Consider the following 27,114-nt stretch of genomic DNA (forward strand, 5'->3'; position numbering starts at 1 on the left):
GAGAGATCACAACTAACACCAAAGAAATACAGACAATTATAAGAACATACTATGAGCAACTCTACGCCAACAAATTGGACAATCTGGAAGAAATGGATGCATTCCTAGAGACATATAAACTACCACAACTGAACCAGGAAGAAATAGAAAACCTGAACAGGCCCATAACCAGTAAGGAGATTGAAACAGTCATCAAAAATCTCCAAACAAACAAAAGCCCAGGGCCAGACGGCTTCCCAGGGGAATTCTACCAAACATTTAAAGAAGAACTCATTCCTATTCTCCTGAAACTGTTCCAAAAAATAGGAATGGAAGGAAAACTTCCAAACTCATTCTATGAGGCCAGCATCACCTTGATCCCAAAACCAGACAAGGATCCCACCAAAAAAGAGAACTACAGACCAATATCCTTGATGAACACAGACGCAAAAATTCTCGCCAAAATACTAGCCAATAGGATTCAACAGTACATTAAAAGGATTATTCACCACGATCAAGTGGGATTTATTCCAGGGCTGCAGGGTTGGTTCAACATCCGCAAATCAATCAATGTGATAGAACACATTAATAAAAGAAAGAACAAGAACCATATGATACTCTCAATAGATGCTGAAAAAGCATTTGACAAAGTACAGCATCCCTTCCTGATCAAAACTCTTCAAAGTGTAGGGATAGAGGGCACATACCTCAATATTATCAAAGCCATCTATGAAAAACCCACCGCAAATATCATTCTCAATGGAGAAAAACTGAAAGCTTTTCCATTAAGGTCAGGAACACGGCAGGGATGTCCATTATCACCACTGCTATTCAACATAGTATTAGAAGTCCTAGCCTCAGCAATCAGACAACAAAAAGAAATTAAAGTCATCCAAATCGGTAAAGAAGAAGTCAAACTATCACTCTTCGCAGATGATATGATACTATATGTGGAAAACCCAAAAGACTCCACTCCAAAACTGCTAGAACTTGTACAGGAATTCAGTAAAGTGTCAGGATATAAAATCAATGCACAGAAATCAGTTGCATTTCTGTACACTAACAACAAGACTGAAGAAAGAGAAATTAAGGAGTCAATCCCATTCACAATTGTACCCAAAACTATAAGATACCTAGGAATAAACCTAACCAAAGAGACTAAGAATCTATACACAGAAAATTATAAAGTACTCATGAAAGAAATTGAGGAAGACACAAAAAAATGGAAAAATGTTCCATGCTCCTGGATTGGAAGAATAAATATTGTGAAAATGTCTATGCCACCTAAAGCAATCTACACATTTAATGCAATCCCTATCAAAATACCATCCATTTTTTTCAAAGAAATGGAACAAATAATCCTAAAATTTATATGGAACCAGAAAAGACCTCGAATAGCTAAAGGAATATTGAAGAACAAAGCCAAAGTTGGTGGCATCACAATTCCGGACTTCAAGCTCTATTACAAAGCTGTCATCATCAAGACAGCATGGTACTGGCACAAAACAGACACATAGATCAGTGGAACAGAATAGAGAGCCCAGAAATCGACCCTCAACTCTATGGCCAACTCATCTTCGACAAAGCAGGAAAGAATGTCCAATGGAAAAAAGACAGCCTCTTCAATAAATGGTGCTGGGAAAATTGGACAGCCACATGCAGAAAAATGAAATTGGACCACTTCCTTACACCACACACGAAAATAGACTCCAAATGGATGAAGGACCTCAATGTGAGAAAGGAATCCATCAAAATCCTTGAGGAGAATGCAGGCAGCAACCTCTTCGACCTCAGCCGTAGCAACATCTTCCTAGGAACAACGGCAAAGGCAAGGGAAGCAAGGGCAAAAATGAACTATTGGGATTTCATCAAGATCAAAAGCTTTTGCACAGCAAAGGAAACAGTTAACAAAACCAAAAGACAGCTGACAGAATGGGAGAAGATATTTGCAAACGACATATCAGATAAAGGGCTAGTATCCAAAATCTATAAGGAACTTAGCAAACTCAACACCCAAAGAACAAACAATCCAATCAAGAAATGGGCAGAGGACATGAACAGACATTTCTGCAAAGAAGACATCCAGATGGCCAACAGACACATGAAAAAGTGCTCCACGTCACTCGGCATCAGGGAAATACAAATCAAAACCACAATGAGATATCACCTCACACCAGTCAGAATGGCTAAAATTAACAAGTCAGGAAATGACAGATGCTGGAGAGGATGTGGAGAAAGGGGAACCCTCCTCCACTGTTGGTGGGAATGCAAGCTGGTGCAACCACTCTGGAAAACAGCATGGAGGTTCCTCAAAATGTTGAAAATAGAACTACCCTATGACCCAGCAATTGCACTACTGGGTATTTACCCTAAAGATACAAACATAGTGATCCGAAGGGGCACGTGTACCCGAATGTTTATAGCAGCAATGTCTACAATAGCCAGACTATGGAAAGAACCTAGATGTCCATCAACAGATGAATGGATCAAGAAGATGTGGTATATATACACAATGGAATACTATGCAGCCATCAAAAGAAATGAAATCTTGCCATTTGCGACGATGTGGATGGAACTAGAGCGTATCATGCTTAGTGAAATAAGTCAATCGGAGAAAGACAACTATCATATGATCTCCCTGATATGAGGACATGGAGAAGCAACATGGGGGGGTAGGGGGATAGGAGAAGAATAAATGAAACAAGATGGGATTGGGAGGGAGACAAACCATAAATGACTCTTAATCTCACAAAACAAACTGGGGGTTGCTGGGGGGAGGTGGGATTGGGAGAGGGGGAGCGGGCTATGGACATTGGGGAGGGGAGGCGAACCATAAGAGACTATGGACTCTGAAAAACAACCTGAGGGTTTTGAAGGGTCAGGGGTGGGAGGTTGGGGGAACAGGTGGTGGGTAATGGGGAGGGCACGTTTTGCATGGAGCACTGGGTGTTGTGCAAAAAGAATGAATACTGTTACGCTGAAAAAATAAATAAAATGGAGAGAATATTAAAAAAAAAAAATGATCCTTGTGCCAGAGTGGCATATTTGGGGGTGGCATACTCTAAGCTCCTTCAGTTGATACCTAGAATATTCCTATTCTCATACTGAGTCATTGCTAATTGTCTTGAACCCTGACACACAGACTTACTTATCAGGCCTCCTGCAGGCTCAAGACCATCACATCCCAGGAATCATGTTGAGGGTTACTTACCATGATTAAGACCTTGTAATAACAATAACAACATAATAATAATAATTATTATTATTATCATTATTATTTCTAATATGTATTGAGTATTTACATTATGCCACTCATTGTTCTAAAGTGTTTGATAGGTAGTTACACCAACCCTATTAGGTAAGTACTATTACAAGTACCATTTTACAGATAGGGAATGTAAATAAGATCATGTTAATAACTTGGTCACAATCCCACAGCTGGAAAGTGGTAGCACTATTATTTCAACACCGTGGGCACCTGGGTGGCTCAGTGGGTTAAGCCTCTGCCTTTGGCTCAGGTCATGATCTCAGGGTCCTGGGATTGAGCCCCACATTGGATCCAGCTCTCTGCTCATGGGGGAACCTGCTTCACCTCCTCCCCCACTGCCTGCCTCTCTGCCTACTTATGATCCCTCTCTCTCTCTGTCAAATAAATAAATATATAAAAGAATTTCAACACAGGCTGTCAGCCTCTAAAATCCATGCAATCACTGAGCAAATATTTCTGGGATACCTATTTGGTGTTAGGCACTCTTCTTATCTGTGAGGAAAACCTATATAGATCTTTGTCCTTGTGGAGCTTACATGTTAGTTAAAGAAGATAGAGAAAAAATGATAAGCAGATTTTACGGTACATTAGGAAATGATATATGTAATGATAAAAAATAAGAAGAGTAGAGTAAGGGGGAGCAGAAGTATGAGAGGTGATGAGGTTAGTTGCAATTTTAAGAAGGACATCAGGGAAGACCTTTCTAATTTTCGGTTATAATTTAAAAATATTTTATAAATGTTTAAAATTTAAAATATTTTATTTTTTCCCAAAGCAGGTAATACTTATATAAAGTTTATTTTTTTATTTTAAAGGTTTTATTTTATTTTACTTTGTTTTTAAAGACTTTATTTATTTATTTGACAGAGAGATTCAGCACAAGCAGGGGGTGTGGCAGACAGAGGGAGAGGGAGAAGCAGTCTCCTTGCAGAGCAGGGGAAGCTCGATATGGGACTTGATCCCAGGACTCTGGGATCATGACCTGAGCTGAAGGCAGAGGCTTATCCAAATGAGCCATCCAGGTGCCCAAAGATTTTATTTTTGAGTACTCTCGACACCCAGTGTGGGGTTCAAGGTCATGACCTTGAAATCAAGAGTCACATGTCACATAAACCAAATAACCATATTCTCATCACCCACAATTTGACAAATACTTTCAAATATTTTTGAAATACTAACAGAGACTAACATTTTGAAATATGTGTATCAGAATTTTCAGAAGAACTATAGCACTGTAGAACTCATAAAAGCTCCTGCCCCACCCATTCTTTTCCTCTCCATGCCCCCCAAACAATTTACTGAAATTGATATGCATCTTACCTAAGTATATATTTACATTTTTATTATATATGTACAGATTCATTAAAAACACATAGACTAACTTGGTGTATTTTAAAAATTTATGTGAATATCATTTCTGTCATTTTCTCTTCTCCACTTTATATACTGGGAAACTATTTATGTTCTACACGTACACCTAGTTCATTCCTTTTTAATTTCTGTAAAACATTCCATTGTATAAATAAGTAAGGCCTACACTCTCCCTTTCTCCTCTAGTGGTCCAATACATATCCTCTTATTTTTTACATTAAGCTTTTGAATCAAAACCATTTAGAACTTGAATGAACTTTAAAGAACATGTAGACCATGAGGAAATAGAGAGGTTGTGTCCTCCCAAGGACACATAGCCAATCAATGGAAAAAGTGGAATTAAAATCTGTAGCCTGTGCTCGCTTCGGCAGCACATATACTAAAATCTGTAGCCTGATATTCAGCACAGCACTCATGAAATTACCACAGCATTACATTTCAATTCTAGAAATCTATATAGAACTATATATAGAACCATCTCTATCTACTTCCATGTTCTATGCAGAAATAAGATAATAGTAGAAAAGAGAACAAAACATTTAAGTTTTCCAGGAATAATAAAACGATTAAACTATATAAACAGTAGTTTTAAAACAGCGTCAATAATATTGTAATGATTATAATAGTTCTTTCCCCACAGTCTGCTATGTATAGTTTTGATTGAACGCTCCTATTCTAATTCAGGCAACAGCCCTGTGAATCAGATATTAATTTTAGGAAATAAGTCTGACTCAATGTGGAAGAAGTATGGCAAGGCAAGGAATGACCCAAGACCAGAAGACCATTTAGGAAGCTACTGTGGTCCTCCTGGGGAGAAATGCTGATGGCCCGGACTAGGCGGTAATGGTGGACAACGGACAGATTTGAGAGCTATTTTGGATAGACTGTACCTGGTCCAGGGATGGGACCTGTATCATCTTTATTCCCAGTTGCTGACTACATTTTTTCCCATTTCCCTGCCGATGTGAAGCCATGCATTAAGGATATGCCGCACCTTTTCCCCTTCCACAGCATCATCGGCCAACTTCTAGCTGTTCCTCTTCCTTCACCAGAGGGTTCAACATGTAGCTAAGAGTCTTCCTCTACTTTAATTCCTGGCACTGCCAAGGTGATATGAGTGTTTCTATGGCACCTCATCTAAAAATCTGACCTCTCAGTTCTTACCTGAGACATTACCTGATAACATTCTTCATCACTTCACTTTAGCCAACCAACTTTCCTTATCATTATCAAAACTTGCATCACTTCTGCAATCATCACATCAAACACCCCATTGTCTTTCCTTCTTTCTTTTTTTTCCAGCACGAAAAGGTGTTTTTATTAAAGCACAGGGACAGGACCAGTGGCAGAAAGAGCTGCTTCGAATACCCCATTGTCTTTCCAGGATCTTTTTTTTAGCTCATCTTCTCAGGCACCCCGAGTTTACCCATTCTTCAGCCTCATTGGAACTGACAACCCACTGGCACTTCCCTTCTTTTATGAGTTCATTCTTATATCTTTAGCCTTTTTTCCCCAGCATGGAGTCCATGTTTTTTTGTTTGTTTGTTTTTAATTTCAATTGTTTGCCAACTAGTATCTCGAATGGCTTTGTGTCTTGGCCATTATATCACATCTGCCTGGAAAAATTACAGCCATGAATGGATCCAGTCATCATCCTTCCCACCTTCTCTGTGCCAAGCCAGCTGAGCACTACGAAGAAAATCACAAAAGAGCAGAAATTGGTATCTCTCTCTATTCATGGTCACCAACCTCAACTGGGTGGCACGCAAAACTTTAGGACAATCTTTTACATTTTACTACTTTCCTCAGTGACAGTTTCCTACTGCCCCACCTTTTGAACTCTGACTCACCTCCCCACTCCCCAGCACCTTCTCAGATAATTCTTTTGGGGGCAAATTATAGCCTCATACTTCACACAGAAGAAATTCCCTCAAAATTCTACCATTGAATCTACAACTCTGATTGCTTTGGCAACAATCTTCTCTTATTTTCACCTAAAACAATGGAAGACACATCTCTTCTTTCTAGCATCATCTGTGCTTAGAGCCCATGGCTTCCCATCTCTGCAGGGACTTCATACTCTTGGCTTATTCCTCCCTTCCGTACTCTTGATTTAGTACTTTGGAACATCTTTCAAACGTGTTCTGGACTCTTTTGTGTTAAAATTACAAAGAAAAAAAATCATAATCACCATAACCCACTTCATCCCTGAAGATTCTGTTCTAGCGTCCTTTCCACTTGGAGGTTCCCCTGACACACCTTTTCGTACTCTACCCCCATCACCTATGTTTGCAGGGCAGACGCCTCTGTCCAAGCATGTCTCATACTGTGTGTTAAGTTCAGTCTGCAACTGGACTGGGAACTGATTAAGGGCAGACACTGTATCTTACTAATCCTTGGAACCTAGCAAAGTGCTCTGTGGGCGCGGGGCTTGAGGGAGTGAGGTGGAGAGCTATCTCTTGGGCCCATACGTGTAACGCTCTTAGGAGTATGGGGTACAGCTGCATGGCAGACTGGAACGATGGGATGACTGACGAGGGAGGGATTCAGACCCTTCCCATCTCTCACCCCATTGGCAAAGTTAAGGGTGAGTCGTAGAATAAAGTAGTTTGGGAAATTCTTTTTTTTTTTTTAAGATTTTATTTATTTATTTGACAGACAGAGATCACAAGTAGGCAGAGAGAGAGAGCAGAGGAAGCAGGCTCCCTGCTGAGCAGAGAGCCCGATGCGGGGCTTGATCCCAGGACCCTGAGATCATGACCTGAGCCAAAGGCAGAGGCTTTAACCCACTGAGCCACCCAGGCGCCCCTAGTTTGGGAAATTCTGTCAGAGATAAACCAACGGAGAATCTCAGTATCTCCACGATGCCTGGAATCTCCCGTGTCCAATTTCTTTTCACTTTTATTTTATCCCCTTCTTACAGGCTCCTTCTCTCCTATTTTCCACTTTCTTCCAAAATGTTCCTTAAGAAAAAAAGGAACAATATTGATTTTCTGGCTTCTTCATATGACCTTTCCTTCTTGCGTCCCTTGGTCCCCGTCCCACTACTTTTTTTTTTTTTTTTTTTTTTGCATCCTGTAGCTGTTTTTCCCCTTCGGTATGAAAACCTATTTCGCATCTGTGCGGTTGTGGTCTGGGGCTTCCAGCAGAGGGGCGGTGGGTGAATACTCCCGGCGGGAGTCCTTAGAACATACAAAGAGAACGAGTTTTGTACGGGAAAGCAGACGACGCTCGGCTCCGCACTGCCAGCTTCGCTCAGCCTCCAGGACCTCACGAGTCCCGCCGGATCCCCGGGCGAGGCTCCGCCCCGCCGACCGCTGACCTGGATTGGCTGCCAGGGGCCGGCCTCTGGCCAATCAGGTGCGGGGGCGTTGTCCCGGGGTGGGGCTCCAGCCTCCCGCTCCCCGCTGGGCCACTGCACCGGTTCCAGGCGGCCCAGGAGCGACCGTTCGTTCTCCCCGCGGCTGCTGCCCCTCATCTTGCGACTCAGGGGTCCGGGCGGGACATGGCCACGGCCACTGTGGCAGCAGCAACACGAGGCTTCTGCCGAGCCCCTCCGCTCCTCCTCCGGCGCGGTTACCAGACGGAGAAGGGCGTCTATGGCTACCGGCCGAGGAAGCCCCAGAGCCGGGAGCCCCGGGGCGGCCTGGCGCGCCCTCCAGGTCTGGAATAGGGCCGGGATCGTAGATGCAGGGGGAAAAAAGGGCCTCCCCGACAGGCCTGAAGTGGGGTACTGTTGGGGGGGAGGTCGGGCTTCTGGGGTCTGCAAAGTGTGCTCGGGCGGGTGGGGAGTAAGGGGAGGTGAGGAGGCCAAGGAAGGCAGGCGTGGGTGTTGTCAGGATCATTGTCCAGCCTGGTAGCTGGGGAATCTTGAGGTCGAGGTCTCGTAATTGGATCCACGCTTGGGTGATCTTACCAGAGTTCGTGTTCTGACTGGTTTTGTGAGGTCTTGGCCTTTCTATTCCTTAGATGTAAACTTCTGAAAACTTAGCTCTTTTCGAAGGCGGGGTTGCAGGAATAGAAGAGTTCTGAGATCTCCCAGCTGCTTGAGTTTACTCAAGGATACATTTCCAGAGCCATCTCTAAGGCTCGGGTGAGCAGAATGTGTGGGGATCACAACTGTATAGCGAGGGTTGAAGAGGGCAGTTAGTTGGTGGTCTGGATCACAGCATGGTATTAATTATCTGTCTCCCTGACCTAACTAGCCTCTTACCTTAATTGCAGTTTTAAACTCCTTTCTGAATTTAGAAGTATGTTACTCGTGCTTTTAGTGGGTTAGGAGACATGAATATCAGTTCTTTGGATCTCTCTTTGCATGCTCATGTGCAAGAGACTATTTTGAGTGTTTAGTTTATGCTGAAAAATTGTCTGTTTTATTTTTTAAAATATATTGATTTATCTGAGAGAGAGAGAGAAAACACCACTGGCCGCGGTGAGTGAGGGGAGGAGCTGAGGGAGAGAATCTTCTAGCAATCTCCTCCAGAGTGTGAGCCCGCCTCCCGGGGCTCCATGACCCATGAGATCATGAGTGAGCCACCCAGGTGTCCCAAAGTTGTCTACATTTAATCCTCACTGAGTAGAAGATGAATACAGACTGATTATTAGAGGAAGATCATTTGGCATCTTCAGTCCACTTATCAGGTTAACAATGAGGATCCTCTTCATCATATAAGTACCCATACTTTGACTCTTACGTTTACATTGGAACCTTGATATTTTGCTCTTGACCTCAGAGTGAACCTGATTTCTGTCTCTTGGATGCAATGAGATTTCTTTAGGGAAAGCATTTGGCCAACGAGATTGTTAATCCCTTGAGGGTAAGACTGTTGTCTTATTTCACTTTGCAAATCAAATGTCAAGAATTTTAGGGGCACCTGGATGGCTCAGTGGGTTAAGCCTCTGCCTTCAGCTCAGGTCATGATCTCAGAGTCCTGGGATCAGCCCCACAAGCCTGCTTCCCCGCTCTTTCTGCCTGCCTCTCTGCCTACTTGTGATCTCTCTCTGTCAAATAAATAAATTAAAAAAAAAAAGTCAAGAATTTTATTTTTTTTAATTTTTAAAAAAGATTTTATTTATTTATTTGACAGAGAGAGAGCACAAGCAGGTAGAGCAGCAGGCAGGGGGAGAGGGAGAAGCAGGCTCTCGGTGGAGGAGAGCCCCCCATGCAGGACTTGATCCGGGGAACCTGGGATCATGACCTGAGCGGAAGGCAGACGCCCAACAGACTGAGCCACCCAGGTGCCCAAATGTCAAGAAGTTTATATGTCAGTTATTCTCAAACGTGTATGTGTATTCAAATCACTTTGAATTGATTTTTAAAAGGCCAGTTCCTGCGGAGCCTGGGTGGGTCAGTCAGTTGAGCATCTGACTCTTGATTTTGGCTTAGGTCGGGAACTCAGGGTCACGAGATGGAGTCCAGCATGGAACTCCAAGTTCAGCAAGGAGTCAGTTTCTGTCCCACTTCCTCTACCCTTACCCTGGCATGCGCGCACGCGCGCGCTCTCTCTCTCAAATAAATTAATAAATGCTAAAAAAAAAAAAAAAAAAAAAAAAGCCAGTTCCCAAGTATCCTCCTGCCCCAGGGTTCTAACTCAGTGGTCTGAGATCTGGTTCAAAAATATAGATTTTTTAATCAGGCATTCCAGGTGATTCTCTAGCAGAAGGTCCACAACCAACTATGGCCAAATACTGTTATAGTCTCAAAGGATGTATGTGTAGGACATGTTTGACAATCTCTTCTTCATTTAAAATCATATTAGTGTGTGCTCCATGCACAATTATTGTGATCTTGTTTAAGATTTTCTCTCACAATGGTCTCTATTTGTTTTTTGTTTGTTTTAGCATTTTACTTTTAAGTAATCTCCACATGCAACGTGGGGTTCGAACCTAAAACCCCATGATCAAGAGTTGCATGCCTCATGGACTGAGCCAGCCAGGCACCCCTCTGTTCAATTCTTAATAACAGCCTGACAACTGAAAACTTGCCTTGGAAAAACCTGGGCCAGTGTTTTTTTTTGTTTGTTTTGTTTTGTTTTAAGATTTTATTTTTATTTACTTATTTGAGAGAGACAGGCAGATAGTGACCGAGATAGCAAGAGAGAGCACAAGCAGGGAGGAGAGGGAGAAGCAGGCTCCTGCTGAGCAGGGAGCCCAATGTGGAGCTCAGTCCCAGAACCCTGGGATTATGACCCGAGCGGAAGGCAAATGCTTAACCGACTGAGCCACCCAGGTGCCCCATGGGCCAGTGGTTTTTAACTAGAAGACTACCCAAATTTTCTTGGGAGCTTTGGGCTGGTGTTTGAAAAATATCTCTGGGGTTGATTTTTTTTTTTTTTAAGATTTTATTTATTTATTTGACAGACAGAGATCACAAGTAGGCAGAGAGGCAGGCAGAGAGAGAGGAAGGGAAGCAGGCTCCCTGCTGAGCAGAGAGCCGGCCCAGAACCCTAGGATCTTGACCTGAGCAGAAGGCAGAGGCTTTAATCCACTGAGCCACCCAGGCGCCCTCTGGGGTTGATTTTTATATACAATCCCTTTCCTCCCCCCTCATAACCAAATTGCCAACCGCCCCCGTGAATTTGTTGTGCTTTGAGGTGCTTGGTGACCTTTGAAAGGTCGGTATTGAGTTAGAACTGCAGGCCAAGGGTGCCTCTTGTGGTACTGGGAGGCAAGAGTGAAATCAGTGCCTGGAAACAATTGTTGCACAGTTACAAGATCTAGCTTAAGGAATTTTGTTGCTAAGGGCAATAATTTCATTCTTCTTATGTTTTAACTACTCTGAATAAAATTGAAAGGCAAATAGGCCATCCTGTACCTTTCTTCAAACTTGCCATTGCACTCAGATCTTTGACAGGCTTTTCTTCTCTGTGTTTCAGAACTTACTCTATTATTTTGCAGTGACTCGGTTTATAGATCACTGTCTCCTACTAGGCTGGGTAGGAGAAAGGGGGGGGAGAGTTTGGGTCTGTCACTTGGAGTAGCATCTCTCTGGCCAGAACTTGGTCCGCATATATCTGCAAAGGAGACTGGAAAACATCATTTTTTTTGGAAAGCATAATTAAAAAAAATTATTTGTCAGAGAGAGAAAGAGCGAGAGTGAGCACAACCAGGGGGAGCAGCAGGCAGAACAGGCAGAGGGAGAAACAGGCTCTCCGCTGAACAAGGAGTCTGAAGTGGGACTTGATCCCAGGACCCTAGGATCATGACCTGAGCCAAAGGCAGATGCTTAACCGACTGAGCGTCTGAGGCATCCTGTTCCCCCCCGCCCCGATTTTGTTGTTGTTTTTAGATTTTATTTATTTATTTGTCAGAGAGAGAGAGAGAGAGAAAACACAAGCAGGCAAGCAAGGGAGCAGCAGGTAGAGGGAAAAGAAGGCTCCCTGCTGAGCAAGATTACACGTGCAGGACTCAGTCCCAGAACCATGGGATCATGACCTGAGAGAACACAGACACTCAACCGGCTGAGCCACCCAGGCATTCCTGGAAAGCATAATTTTTATTCAGGGTGGCCAAGTACCAGCTAAAAATTCTGTGGGGAAAATATTGAAAAATACTTAGTAATCACTGCACTCCACCCCTCTGGCTACTCAAATAACCTAAGCTTTTCTTCCCATACAAAGAATGTATCCACCTCCTTTCTCCTCCATTTTGTCCTTGAATCCATCTCAAAGTCCCTTATCTCCGGAGAATGTACAGCCCTCCCTGTAAGGGCTGACGGTGTCTTCTGCTCTGGAGTTTTATGAACTGCCACACACCCCATACTGACACATCCAGTATACAAAGAAAACTCTCATCTGGAAAAGGAAAGAATGAGGCACAAAAGAGGGCCCTATTCAAACCAGTTATCAAACCCTGTCGGAGAGGAATGATAAAAGCTCCGGGATGTGGCTGTGTAGTAAGTTCACTACATTCCCCTGGCTTCGCCTTCTCTGTCTTTTTCACCCATTGTCTTCTGTGGAAGTCTCTGACATGGGCGTGGGGAGTGTGCCCTCCTTGGGGGCTGCATACCTTCCACAGCCTACTTTATTTTGGTAAGGTTAGGAGCCTGAGAATTACTTTAGCGGGTCATCAATTACAGGTGTTTTTTATGACCAGAACCAGGATTTATTGGCAGTACGGTTTTCTTTTTCTTTTTTTCAAGTTCATTTGTTTATGTGAGGGGAGAGGGTCAGAGGGAGAGGAGGAGCCTTTGCAGGATTCCCTCCCAGGACCCTGAGATCGTGACCTGAGCTGAGATCAAGAGCCAGTTGCTCATGAGCCACCCAGGCACCCAGCAGTACAGTTTTCTTAGAAGAGTCATAGGTCTGCAGTCTTTTCGCCTGTGGTCATTCCATGAGCAAATTGCCTTCAGTTAAAGATCTTATCTAGACCTATTTTTTAAAGCCTGAAACCTATGGTTTTTTATTTACTGCTTCTGAGCCCTACCCACTTAGCCCCTAAACTTAATGGTGCTTACCTTGAGACCATGTAAAAATAATAGCAGAAGGCAACACCCTTTATTGGACCTTGTAGACTTAGCTGACTTCCATTGTCTAACAATGAATGCTTTCTAGAAGGTACTTGATGGAGGGTTTGTCTGTTTTCTTACCTCCTGCTAAGGCAGCCTCTTCTAAAGCACCTTTTCTTCCCTTTCCTTTTCTTTCTTTCTGGTTTTTTTTTTTTTTTTTTTTTTTTTTTTTTTAAGATTCTTATTTGTTTATTTGAGAGAGAGAGAACAAGGGGTGGAGGGGTGGGAGGAGGAGCAGAGGGAAAGGCAGACTTCCCGCTTAGCAGGGAGCCCCACCTGGGGCTCCATCCAAAGACCCCAGGATCATGACCTGAACCAAAGGCAGACCCTTGGTTAACTGACTGAGCCACTCAGGTGCCCCACCCTGAACCACCTTTTCTAAGTGCTTCTAATTCTCCAAACTTGCCAGGATCTGCCCTCCAGGTATAGAGTCCTCTGGTTAGCAGAGCTGAATTTCCCCCCATCTCTTCTTTATTTTTTTTTTTTTTAATATTTTATTTATTTATTTATTTATTTATTTGACGGACAGAGATCACAAGTAGGCAGAGACACAGGCAGAGAGAGAGGAAGCAGGCTCCCTGACAAGCAGAGAGCCCGATGCGGGGCTCGATCCCAAGACCCTGAGACCGTGACCTGAGCCAAAGGCAGAGGCTTTAACCCACTGAGCCACCCAGGCGCCCAGCCCTCCCATCTCTTCTTGTTTGATCCCGCCTGACCTCATCTTTCTCCCAGGGCTTTCCTGAAAGTGAAAAGAAACAGTGATTACACACTACTAAGCTCAGCCCTGTGGACATAAAGTCTGCCTGCAGGATATCACAGGTGACAGTTTTACCACGTGTTTTTTCAGGCAGCATAACACAGTGCCCATTAGCTTTCTACTCTGAAAGATCTAGTCCTTAGCACCCACTGCCAGACCACTAAGCCAATGCCATATGTATTTTAGGCTCTATTATGGTGGCAACTCTCCTTGGGTACCAGATTGTGCATTAGATAAGGTAAGTTCAGGGGCTATGTCAGAGACCTGGAATAACAGTGACTTAAGATGAGTAGAGGTCCGAGCTGGTATGACAGTTTGGGTCTGTAAAGCCCTAGGGGGTTTAGGCTCCTTCTGTGTTGTTTCTTCATCATCCCATGGATACTGCTCTCTACTCTGATCCAGGATGGGTCACCATTGCATCCACAATCTGGCCAGCAGGGTGGAGGAACGGGAGAAGGGGAAGAGAACACCTCTCCCTTTAAGGACAAGACCCAGAAGGTGCAACCATCGCTGCTCCTACCTTCTCGCTCGTTAGAACTTAGTTACGTGGCCAGCTGGCTGCCTTGGAGGCCGGGACATACATCTTTGCTCTGGCAAGCCATATGTTCAATTATGTATTACTATGAAAGAGAAGGGAAAATGGATATTGGGAATTGTGGGAGTCTCTGCTACAGACGAATTGTAAAAATCCAGGGCAAGCAACCCACCTTCAACTTTTGCAACTCATACTTAATATCAGATTTTGAGCACTGTGTTTCTTAAAACCTTGCCTTCTTTCTATTTTTACGATTGGGATCCTAGTCCAGGCCTTTAATTCACATCTGCTGCGCAAAAGTAGTTAATTCAGGTCATCTTATCCAAGGTCCGTGAGTTTCAGAGGGTCTGTAGACTTTGCACAGCTCTGTGTGTGTCTATTTTTAGGCAAAGAGCCTGTAGCTTTCATTGAATTCTCAAAGAGATACATGACTTCAAATAGATAAAACTGGTAAGTCTCACTGGTATTAAAATGTATAGCCTAGTTCCTGTCTGGCTTAGTCCAATCTTTCTGAAACGTTGGTTTCATTGAGACATTTTCTTTTCTTTTTTAAAAAAGGTTTTATTTATTTATTTGTTAGAGAGAGACACAGTGAGAGAGGGAACACAAGCAGAGGGGAGTGGGAGAGGGTGAGGCTTCCCACTGACCAGGGAGCCCCATGCAGGGCTCCATCCCAGGACCCTGGGATCATGATCTGAGCCGAAGGTAGACACCCCATGACTGAGCCACGCAGGCACCCAAGTCATTTTCTTAACTCAGATGTCCAAAGGCTCTGCTTTGCCTCTCAGAGTAAAATACAGATTCTTTTACTAGATACTCAGTGCCCTTCATGTTTTGTGACCCATTCTCCCTTCTTTCTTACCTTTCTCCAACATGAATTGCCCCGTGTTCTAGCCCTTATCCTGTTTGCCTTTCCACTTCTTACCATCTCCATTCCCATCTCCTCTGTGACATCTGTCCAGACAACTCCAGCCTGTCCTAATCTGAGCTCCTTCAACTCTCAGTATGGGACCTCTTGAACTCTACAGAATGTTTTATGACCGTATGTATTTGTGTAGGGACCATCTTCTCACATTGTAAGATCCTGCCTGGTGAAGACCTTATCTTACCTTGTCTCAGCTCCACAGTTCACTGAATACTTATTAAATGATACAATCCTATGAAGAAATGGAAATATGATTCTGTATGTGCAATTTATTTATAACATTTAGTGCATCTGAATTTTGCACTTACCCCCATCACACCAAGTATCAAGAAAGGAAGCACTGTATACATTGGGTAATAGTCTGTATTACTATGTTTTAGAAAAAGTAATAATTTCTTTTTTACTGATCAACACAATGAAGACTTGCTGTGTTTTTTTCTTAAGTTCCATTTAAGTGTGTGCTCATGGTCAGTTCTATGAATTAGAACAGGAGTGCATAGTTTAATTAATGCCTGCCAGTTGTCTTAAAAGGTACCATCTTGGTTGAGAGGAAGGATTGAGTTGGTGTTGTGGATCATGTACACAACTTTTTGGTGTTGACAGACTTAATCAAAGGGACAGGCCCTCCTGAAGTCAAAGGTGACGTCGTGAAATGGGAGGAGGTATGATCAAAGTTAGGGCGCCTCCTTTTTCCTCTTTGCCTTTCCGTCATCAGCCTTCTTTCTTCAAATATTTATCCTGGCTGAAAATCCGTGCCTGCGTAGGATGACTGCATCTTTTGCTAAGACTTCTATTACATGGAGGCTTTAAGGAGGTATTGAATTTGCTTCTAGTAACCTCTTAGATGGCAGTGGTTTCACCAGTTAAAATTTGACCTGTGGTGAGTGTTCTTTGTAGCTGGCTATTAGTAACAGCTTGTACTTTAACCTCTGTAAACCTCAGTTTGGGTAAGCTTGAATTTATTTATCAACAGTCTCAGTCGAAAATGGAAGAGTGCTGATTCATGAGTATAAATTTAATGATGGAGGGTTTGGATTACAAAAAATGGTGGAATTTAGGAACCAGCAGAAGATGGGAGCCCTAGGATTCCAAACAGCATTGAGTGGTTACTGACTTTGGCATTGAGCTTTAATAGTTGGAGTGAGGTTGTGAGTATGTTGCATATTAGAAATAATGGGAGGCTTTACTGGAGTTATGGGAAAAGCAGTTGAAGAAAATCTTATTGCATTAGAGAGTTTTAAAATTCTCCATAATTCTGGAGTACAAATGCAGACCAATAAAAGCTAATGACATTAGCTCTTGTACTTTTTTTTTTTTTAATGTCTCATTGATGTCCAGTTCTCTCATCCCTCTTGCTGTAGGTTTTGGACTTCCCTTTTCACTTTTTGTTGTAGTATAATGGATAAAAGACTGTGTGGAAGTCAAATATGCTTGAGTTCAAATTCTACTTTTTGTGTGACATTTTGCAAGTCACTTAACCTCTTTGAGCCTCAGTTTACTCTTCTGCAGCTAAGGATACCTATTTCAGGGTTGTAAGAGTTAGGTAAGATGCTGTGTGTGAAACACTGAGCATGATGTGTAGCAAAAGTTAGTTCTTGGGGTGCCTATGTGGCTCAATGGGTTAAGCCTCTGCCTTCAGCTCAGGTCATGAACCCAGGGTCCTGGGATTAAGCCCCACATCAGACTTCCCTGGTAGGCAAGGAATCTCCTTCTCTTCCTCTTCTGCCCCTCCCCCCACCTGTGCACACATGTGAACACCCCTGTATGTACATGTGCGTGCGCTATGAAATAAATAAATAAAATCTTTTTTTTTAAAGTTAGTTTTTACTACCATTTACTATCAATCAGTGACACTTACTTTAGGAAAGGATTGGGAGAAAAACAGAAAGGACCAGAAAAAGGGTTTTTTGTTTAATCTGTTTTGTCTTTTTTTTTTTTTTAAAGAAAGAAATATATGGCAAAATAAATTTATCTAATAAACAGATTGTGTTTGAAATGGAATGAGAGAGTATGGTATAAAATGAACTCAGTTGCACAGCCTAGGTCTGAGTTTGCTGTACAGAATGCAGTTTGCTGTACAGAATTCTGGTACTTACGGTTTTAATGTGGCTATTTACAACATTCCTGAGCTGAAGCTGGGAGGCAGCCGTCACATTTTCCTGGGGCTCAGAGGGACTCCAATTACGAAATTCTCTTTCTTGGAGTCTTTAGTCATTTTATCCAACATTCCCACTTGCTATAAGCTTATGCTGCCTTGAGTGGAAGATTATTGGATCTGATCTAGATATTTTGGGGGAGGCTATTTATGACCAGATGATGAGAAAGAACTCTACTGACTTTAAGGTTAAGGACTAAGTTTACTTTATCTGCCTGTGTACTTCATGATGGTTAGTATGAACCCTTTCTTCCTGAAAATCAAACTCTTTAGCGCCCCCACTGTGCTTGCTTATGGAGAGAATAAAGTCATTGATGTAGATATCCCTGTCATTATTCTTTTTTTCACTCCCCTGTTTCCTAACCCCTGTTAGGTTCTTTTGGTCCCAATCAACAGAAACCAGTTGTGGCTATCTATCTCAAAGAGGGGACTTTGTTTGAAAGATACAAGGGTATCTCCCAGAACCAAAGGGTATGTGTGGCAACCAAAACTGTTGGGGGAGGCAGGGAAGAAGACCAGAACTAACTCTGGGAATATTGGCAAAGGCTGTGGGTGGGCCTACAAGGCACATCTGAGACCACCCCCACATTTAGAGATTCACCAGAAAGACTTATTGCATTCAGCCTAATAGTTCTACTCTCGGCTCAGATTTATCACAGTGATGTAATAAGGATACACAGTGGGATCATAATGGGAAAAAACACAGGTAAAGACATTTCTGGAGGCAACTTTGTGTAGGCTTTCTGATGCTCTCTCCCCCATGAGGGGTGATGCAGAATGCACTCCTCTTTGAGCAGCACCACACAGTAATAGACGTGTGATGTAGCTAACCTGGAAGTCCATCAGAAACTCGGCATCCAGGGTTTTTATTGGCAGATGTTCATGTAAGCATCCTCTGCATGTGCCCAAATTCCAGACTTCCAGAAGGAAAGCAAATATTCAGCATAAACCATGTTGTTTGCACAAACAGGCGTAGTGAACCACCCTTATCTCCCAATCCCAAAGCATAAATCCTGGAAAGATTAAATCAGACCCACCCAACTCTGGTGTCTTGGGAATCTGTTAATTGGGAGGGAAGCAGAAGGGCATGAGGTAGACTTGGCCTCAGGAACCCACTCCCTGGAATGGGGGGATCCAGTTCTCAGAAAAGAGGGGCTTGAAGTAAGGATCCACAGCAGATTTAGCACTGCAAGGTTGAGGGCTCTGGAAAACTTCCATTACGAGGGTTCTGTGACTTTTACGATATGCTGACTCTCAGGACTTCATTCAGTTCATAACAAATGTTTTTTGAATATCTATTGTGTGCCAGTCTCTTGAGCCAGAAACCTGCCTTCAATATCTCTCTTTTGTTTTGAAGAGGAGTTGTGTATTTGTGCTCTTGTTTCCCCTCTTCTCTCTGGCTTTTTGAGGATTTAAACATCAAATTACATTCTTCTGAACTTCTATAGATATCCTGAGGACTAAGTTGTTTGGGTGGTATTATGCCTAACATAAATATATTTATTTCTTTACAGTAGTCTTTTGGTTTATTTATACAGTGCTAGGAAGTTATTTTTATGAGAAATATATGTATTCAGTTGCCATGCTCTCATTTGCTACAAAAATAATACAGGTGAAACACTTTTATCCAGTGCATTTGAAGCTAGAACCTGTTAATTTCATGTGAGTTAATTTCAAAAAAGGTTATTAATGCAAGGAGTATGATAAAGGAGAGATGTTTTAAGTATTTTAACAAGTATGTTTATATTTGTTTTTATATTTGCAAATCTTTAAAATTAAGAGCACTTATGGAAGTAATCTGAATACAACGTCTGTCTAGATTTTTATGATTTTCCCCCTAATATTTTACTTTTTCCCAAAGCAACAGCCATTGGAACAAATACAACCTATTCTTACAAGCTTATCAAGTCCACTGGTGGGGACAGGTGTGCCAGGTGCACTGGAGAAAACCTGCTAATCAAAAGCTTTCAGGGCACCTGGCTGGCTAGGTCAGTTAAGCGTCTGCCTTTGGCTCTGGTTATGGTCTCAGGGTCCTGGGTCGAGTCCCACATCCAGCTCCCTGCTCAGTGGAGAGCCTGCTTCTCCTCTCTCTGCCTGCTGCTTTCCCCTGTTTGTGCTCGCTCGCTCTCTCTCTGTCAAAATAAAGAAATAAAGCCTTAAAAAAAAAAAAAGCTTTCAGAGTACAAGAGGCAACAAGTCAGTTAAATGGATACAATTCAAAGAGCTCTATACATGTTCATTGTGGAAAACTCAGTAAATATGATAAGGAAAAACCAAAAATCAGGAATTTTAATATAGGATAGTCCCTAAGTTTTTGGTCTATTTCCTTGACATATATGAAATATATAGACACACATACATATATGTGAAGTATATGATACTAATATTATGCTATATAGACTATAGACTACGTGCTAAAATATGCATTATGTACTATACACATACATTTTAACGAAGAGCAGGCTCATGCTATATATACTGTTTATAGTCTTTTTTATCTACATGTACTGACACTTTCCCCTTAAGCTTCTCCTGTAACATTGTTTTGTAATGGCTATTAGCAAATGGAGATTAGTTGACAGTACTATGGCTATGGTGTGTCCCTCAAAGGACTGGGGGTTTGCAGAGTTAGAACCCTAACAATTTGGGAATGTGAATAAGGATAAGGGATAGTCCTTGAGGCACAAGGAGGCTCTGACTCCCACTTTCAATACCTGAGGGGTGGGTGTGGGATGAGTAGCTTCACCTCCCCCTGTCCTCTGGTGGGGGGAAGCAGGTTCCAGTTAGGACAGGGATATAAGGAATGTTTAAAGAAGAGGGTAAGAATGCAGAGAGTTTTGTTAATCCTGGAGCAGAATTCCGGAGGTCACAATGGAAAGATCTGGGAGGCAGAGGGAAGGGATAAGGGATTGGGTCCCCAGACGAAACAGAACAATGGGAGGAAGGTCTGAGAGATGTAGGATATGCATAGAGGTGTGGAGGGAAGGGCATCTCTTTGGCTCTGCCAGAAACATAGTGGCTGCATGTTTTTGTGCCAACACCATGCCCCAGGTGTAGAGTAGCATGAAAAGCCTGGCAAGCTGTTAGAAATTGGAGCATTGACCTCTGTCAGGTGACACAGGTTCACTAAGAGAATGTTTTCAACGCGGCTACTAATTTGAGACTGGTGATGATACCTCCACATATTTACTACTGGACTTGTCCCGATAGAGATACAGTTTTTTGCACGTTACTAGAAGCTACAGAAAGTGCAGGAGATCACCCTGCAGGAGAAAACAGATTGAGAAAAAGGCTCTGAGCAGACTTGCAGAGTACTAATATTTTAGAGATGGGCAAAGAAGGAGCTCCCCCAAAATGAATGAGGTTGAGTAGTCAGTGAGCTAGGAGGAAAGCTGGGATCTTGCAATGCCACAGAAGCCCAGGGAAGAATGTGGGCTTTTTTGCTTTGTATTTTTGGACAAGGAGGAAGAATTTTTCTTTTTTTTTTTTTTAAGATTTTATTTGTTTATTTGACAGATCACAAGTAGGCAGAGAAGCAGGCAGAGAGAGAGGGGGAAGCAGGCTCCCTGCTGAGCAGAGAGCCCGAGGTGGGCCTCGATCCTAGGACCTTGACATCATGACCTGACCTGAAGGCAGAGGCTTAACCCACTGAGCCACCCAGGTGCCCCAAGAATGTGTTTTTAAGGAGTGGCCAATGGGGACAATGTTTTATACATGGTCTATCTGGATTTTAGCCACAGATCTGAAGGTTTCCTACTTCATAACAGCAATTGAGAACTTCAGTAGGGTTCAGAGTAGAGCCTTACAGCAATTCATGTGACTACCCTCCAGACTGAAATCAATTCATTTCTGGGATTGTTTGATTCGTTTACTAGTTTATTAGACGTAGTATGGAACCTCCTGACTGTTGTATTAGTGCAAACATGTCTTTTACATGTTCATTTCATCTCTGTTCTTTACTGTGAGCCTACAGCAAGAGGTACATTTTGCAGTTCTCTGACTACAAACCCAAGCACATGTGTAGCTCACTGCATGGCCATAAAGGTTCATGTGATGTTTCAAAATATGCTAACAACTTTCTCTGGGTTCTAAGAAGAAAAACACAAACTGAAAAAAATGTTCAGAAAATGTGTGCCCTTAAGAGAGATCTGCTTGTCTTTAGGGATTTGCGCTCAGTTTATAAGGCTGCCTTGATGAACTGAAGGTGAACTGAGTGTGGGCATGTAGGATATTTTTTTTACTTCAAATTTGGGAAGAACTTTCATGTGGAAAAGGGGAGAAAAGCAGTTTCTGGCTCAATAGAAAATCACCAATTGGATTCATTGAGAGATAATGCCTCTCCTCCAAGCAGAGACTAAAGAACCACTCATTTAGGGCTTTATAAAAGGGATTTTTTCTTTCCTTCTTTCTTTCTTTCTTTTTTTTTTAATTATGTGAGTGACAGGATAATTTTTAAGATCTTTTTCTAGTGTAAGATTTCATGCGTCTATGAAATAACTGTACCAGGAGCCTTTAAGAAATAGAGAAGGAAATGTAACATTGATTTTGTAGTTCCATTTCTTTTTTTTAATGTAAAATACATAGTTTTAAAGATTTTGTTCATTTATTTGCCAGAGAGAGAACAAGAGAGAGAGAGTGAGAGAGCCTGAGTGCACAGGTGGAGGGAGGTGGCAGGTGGAGGGAGAGGGAGAAGCAGGTTCCCCGCTGAGCAGAGAGCCTGATGCTGGACTCATCCCAGGACCCTGAGATCACTGTCTGAGCTGAAGGCAGATGCTTAACTGACTGAGCCACCCAGGTGTCCCTTTTTATGTCAAAAGAATTTTTTTAAGATTTTTATTTATTTATTTGACAGAGACACAGCAAGAGGGAATACAAGCAGGGGGAGTGGAAGAGGGAGAAGTAGGCTTCCTGCTGAGCAGGGAGCCTGATGTGGGACTCAATCCCAGGACCCCCCAGAATCATGACCTGAGCTGAAGGCAGATACTTAATAACTGAGCCACCCAGGCGCCGTATGCCAAATATTTAAAAATCTCAAATAATAAGTAAGAGAATTATAATTATCCAGAATCTCAGCATTTTAACAATTCTTTTCAATTTGGGGGGTATTTCCTTTTATGATCTGTCAACAGGCATAGTTGTTTGTACATATGTGCTCTCAGTTCTGTCTCCTTTTTTTCCACTAGTAGCTTTAGTGCTCACGAGATAAATTTAAGGAAATAAGTGTGTTTTCCTGGATTCTGTAGTCTTTAATCCTGAGATGTAGTGGTAGGAGCAATGCATTTAAAAAGTCTAAGCCAGCAAGGACTTCTTTGAAAAAAAACTGATTTTTTTTTTTTTTTTTTTTTTTTTTTTTTGGTTTGTGGGCATTTTGTAAATTGTTTGTACTGTTTTCTTTCCCCCTTGAATCAGTTGATCATGGTCTTGCCAGATTGGTGACAGTATACTGTGAACATGGTCATAAAGCTGCCAAAATCAACCCCCTCTTCAGTGGACAAGCCTTGCAGGAGAATGTGCCTGAAATCCAAGCTCTTATACAGACCCTTCAGGGACCCTTTAATACCACAGGTAAAGCCCACTGACACTAGACTGTCCATGTGACAGCTCACTGCCAACAGGTGGGAGGGCTCCTTTCTCGGTTCTTGAAGAATTCACATGCCCCCTGGAGCTGCGGCTTCCAAGATGACAGTGAGGGGCACGTTCAAGCACTGTCCATGAGAACCTCTCTTGAGGTTCTAGAATAGTCTTCCATAGGGCCCATTTCCTCTGAGTTTAAAAACATACTCACCAAAGAAGACATATAAATAGCCAACAGGTAGATGGAAAGGTATTCAGCATCAGTCATCATCGGGGAAATGCAAATCAAAACCACAATGAGATGGTATCAGCTCACAACTATTAGAATGAATTTTTAAAAAGACACACAATAATAAGTGTTCGTAAGGATGTGGAGAAAAGGGAACTCTTGGGTACTGTTGGTGGGAATGCAGGTAGGTACAGCTACTGTGGAAAACAATGTAAAGGTGCCTTGAAAAACCAAAAATAGAGTTACTCTATGATTTGATAATCCCACTTCTGAGTATTTATCCAGAGGACTTGAAATCAGGATCTTGAAGAGTTATCTGTATTCTCATGTTTATTGCGGCATTATTAGAACAGCCAAAATATGGAAACCACTGAAATGTCCATCAGTGGATGAATGAATAAAGAAATGCAGCGGAGGAGCACCTGGCTGGCTCAGTTGGCAGAGCATACAACTCTTCTCTTGGAGATGTGAGTTTGAGCCCCACGTTGGGTGTAGAGCCAACTTTAAAAAGAAAAAAAAAGTGCAGTATATGTACAAAATGGAGGATTATTCAGCCTTAAAAAAGAAGGAAATCCTGCCATTTATGACAACATGGATGAACCTTGAGGGCATTATACTAAGTGGAATAAAACAAGTCGCCGAAGGACAGATACTACACGATCCCACTGTATGCGGAATCTAAAATAGCCAAACTCGTGCTAGCTTCAGCAGCAGATATTTAAATTGGAATGAAACAGAGAGGATTAACTGGGTCCCTGCACAAGGAGAGCATGCAAATTAATGAAGCCTTCCAATATTTAAGGAAAATAACGAAATAAAATAGACTCCTAGAACCAGTTAGAATGATGGTTCCCAGGGTCTGGGGAGAGGTGGAAAAGGGAAGGTGTGGGTTAGAAGGTACAAAGTTTCAGTTATGAAAAATAAATAAGTTCTGGAGATCTTCTATACAACACAGGGCCTATAGTTAACAATACTGTATTGTATACTTAAAACTTTGGTAAGAAAACAGATCTTATGGTCAGTGCTCTTTCCAGAAAAGAAAACAGATTACTTTAAAAATGAATAAAAAATTGCAAGCCCTGAAATTAAAAAAAAAAAAAAAAAAGTTTTTTTGGCATTATGTGCCAGACACTTTATATCCATTATGTCAATTAATTCCCATACTTGCTCTCTAAAGAAGTTACTGCCATCTTTACTTTATGGTTAGGAAAAGAGACACTCAGAGAACTTAAGTAGCTAGCAGTGAAAAAATGGTGGAGGTAAGGTGACAACCCACGTCACCTGCCATTTCTGTAGCCTGAACTTTTTCTGCCTTTTTTCTTGTCCAGTTGGGAATGGATAACCCGTCAGGATCCTGGGCACATCTCATGTCATATTTTTATTTTATTTTATATTTTATATTTATATTTTTATTATTATTAGATATATATTTATTAACATATAATATATTGTTTGTTTCAGGGCGCAGGTCTGTGATTCATCAGTCTTACACAATATATAGCACTTACCGTAGCACATACCCTCCCCAGTGTCCATCACCCAGCCACCCCATCCCTCCCACCCGCCTCCACTCCAGCAACCCTCAGTCTGTTTCCCGAGATTAAAAGTTTCTTACGGTTTGTCTCCCTCTCTGGTTTTGTCCCATTTCAGTTTTTCCTCTCTTCCCCCATGATCCTCTGCCTTGTTTTTCAAATTCCACATGTCAAGGAGATCATATGATAATTGTCTTTCTCTGATGGACTTATTTCGCTTAGTATAATACCCTCTAGTTCCATCCATGTCGTTGCTTTATCTGTTATATTTAAAGATTTTATTTTTAAGTTATCTCTACACCCAATGTGGGGCTCGAACTCCCAACCCCAAGAATGAGAGTCACACACTCTCATGTCATTTTTTTTTAAGATTTTATCTATTTATTTGACAGAGAGAGATCATAAGTAGGCAGAAAGGCAGGCAGAGAGAGTGAGAGGGAAGCAGGCTCCCTGCCGAGCAGAGAGCCCGATGTGGGACTCAATCCCAGGACCCTGAGATCATGACCTGAGCCGAAGGCAGCGGCTTAAACCACTGAGCCACCCAGGTGCCCTCTCATTTTTTAAAGTTAATCTTGGCCAATGTCAAATTCTGGCATATGCTTCAGTTAGTAATGTTCTGGTAATAAACCCCTCCAAAATGTAGTGACTTTTAGGGCACAACAATTTCATTATCATGTAGTTCTAGAATTTGACTAGACTCAGCTAGGTAATTCTCAGTTGGGGGGTCTCTGAGACAATATCCATGCTCCTATCATAATGTAAATGGCCCTTCAGGAGTGGAAAAGCTAACTGTTTTAGTATCTTATTCTTGCTGAGTCTTCTTACGGGTGCCCGATACTGTGTCCACTCATATGTCCATGACTTTGCATGGAGTTCCCATAGGTCTCTACCTCATCAACCTAGGACATTCCTGTTAATTTTTAAGCATTCAGCAAGCACTGCCTGCTCTGTGAGGCAGAGCTGCCCAGAACTTGCCAAGGTAGTGTTCAGTATTCCCTCACCTGTGCTCTCATAGTACTGTGGGCAACTCTCAACAATAGCACAATTACCAAAACTGGTAAAAAAAACTTTATCTGACTTTAGAACAAAGCCCCTAAGAAATATTCTCGAGCCCTCCATTCAGCAGTAACCAGAAATATGAAGTTACTTAAGAGAAAGTACAGTCTTGTTACTAGGAAAAACCACTTGTTGATATAACATAGTATTATCATTACTTATTTATAAATTTTACTCTATAAGACTTAAATTTCATTTAGGAAAAAACCCTTTTTCCCCTTCCTAAGTAAGCTCCAGGCCCATTGTGGGGCTTGAACCCACCCTCTTGAGATCAAGAGTTCCATGTTCTCCTGCCCAAGCTAGCCAGGCTCCCTGAAAAAGACCATTTCTCAGCCATATTTGAACACTCAGTGCCAGTATGGCTTCTGGTATATAGTAGGTTCTCCAAACTCGCTCATCGGATGGATGAATCTATGTTTATCTATAGCCACATATTTTTATATCTCTTCTTTTAGAGATATGGGTCTGCATATTTGAAATACACGTAGTTAATAAGAAGAGCAGAAGATGTGAGAAACCCAAAGCAATTTTTTAAGCTGCATGCTTTTCTGCATTATCACATTTTATGATTCTAAAATAGATTTTATTTATTTATTTGACAGAGATCACAAGTAGGCAGAGAGAGAGGGGGAAGCAGGGTCCCTGCTGAGCAGAGAGCCCGATGCAGGGCTCATCCCAGGACCCTGGGATCATGACCTGAGCCAAAGGCAGAGGCTTTAACCCACTGAGCCACCCAGGCGCCCCTAATGATTCTAGTTTTTTAAAATTTTTATTGGGGTAAGGTACACATAACCCTTGCCACTTTAACCATTTTGAAAAATTTTATTTTAAGTAATTTCTACAGTCAACTTTCTTATTATTGACTTATTTTAAGTCAATTTCTACAGGGACTCAAATTTACAACCCCAAGATCAAGAGTCATGCTCTACCCACTGAGCAAGCCAAGTGCCCCACCACTTGAGCCATTTTAAAGTATACAATTCAACAACACTTGGTACATCCACAATGTTGCGCAACCATCAAGATAGTTCCAGAACATTTTTATCAACCCAAAAAGAAATCTTGTGCCTAGTTAGCAGTTACTCCCCATTTTGCCCTCCCCCCAGTCCCTAGCAACCACTACTCTACTTTCTGTTTCTATAGATTTGCCTATTCTTGACATTCTGTATAAATAAAGTCACACTATGTGGCCTTTTGTGTCTGGCTTTTCCCCCCTGTAGCACAATG

The 27,114-nt window shown here is 42.1% G+C and overlaps 1 protein-coding gene and 1 non-coding gene across 2 annotated transcripts in view; both read left to right on the forward strand.

Annotated features, from left to right (window-relative positions):
- Positions 1–8,047: 8,047 nt before the first annotated feature.
- Positions 8,048–27,114, forward strand: part of DHTKD1 (dehydrogenase E1 and transketolase domain containing 1) — a 54,244-nt gene continuing 35,177 nt past the window's right edge. Inside the window, exons 1-2 of the mRNA XM_046012908.1 lie at positions 8,048–8,280; positions 22,906–23,061. Coding sequence (XP_045868864.1) covers positions 8,124–8,280; positions 22,906–23,061 — 313 coding nt within the window. The 5' untranslated portion in view covers positions 8,048–8,123. The remainder of the gene's footprint in view (positions 8,281–22,905; positions 23,062–27,114) is intronic.
- On the forward strand, positions 23,997–24,099 carry LOC123947783. The gene has a single exon (XR_006819822.1). It is a non-coding gene; the product is annotated as a U6 spliceosomal RNA (small nuclear RNA).

This window comes from Meles meles, chromosome 7, assembly GCF_922984935.1.
Source record: "Meles meles chromosome 7, mMelMel3.1 paternal haplotype, whole genome shotgun sequence".
In the NCBI taxonomy this organism is placed as follows: domain Eukaryota; kingdom Metazoa; phylum Chordata; class Mammalia; order Carnivora; family Mustelidae; genus Meles; species Meles meles.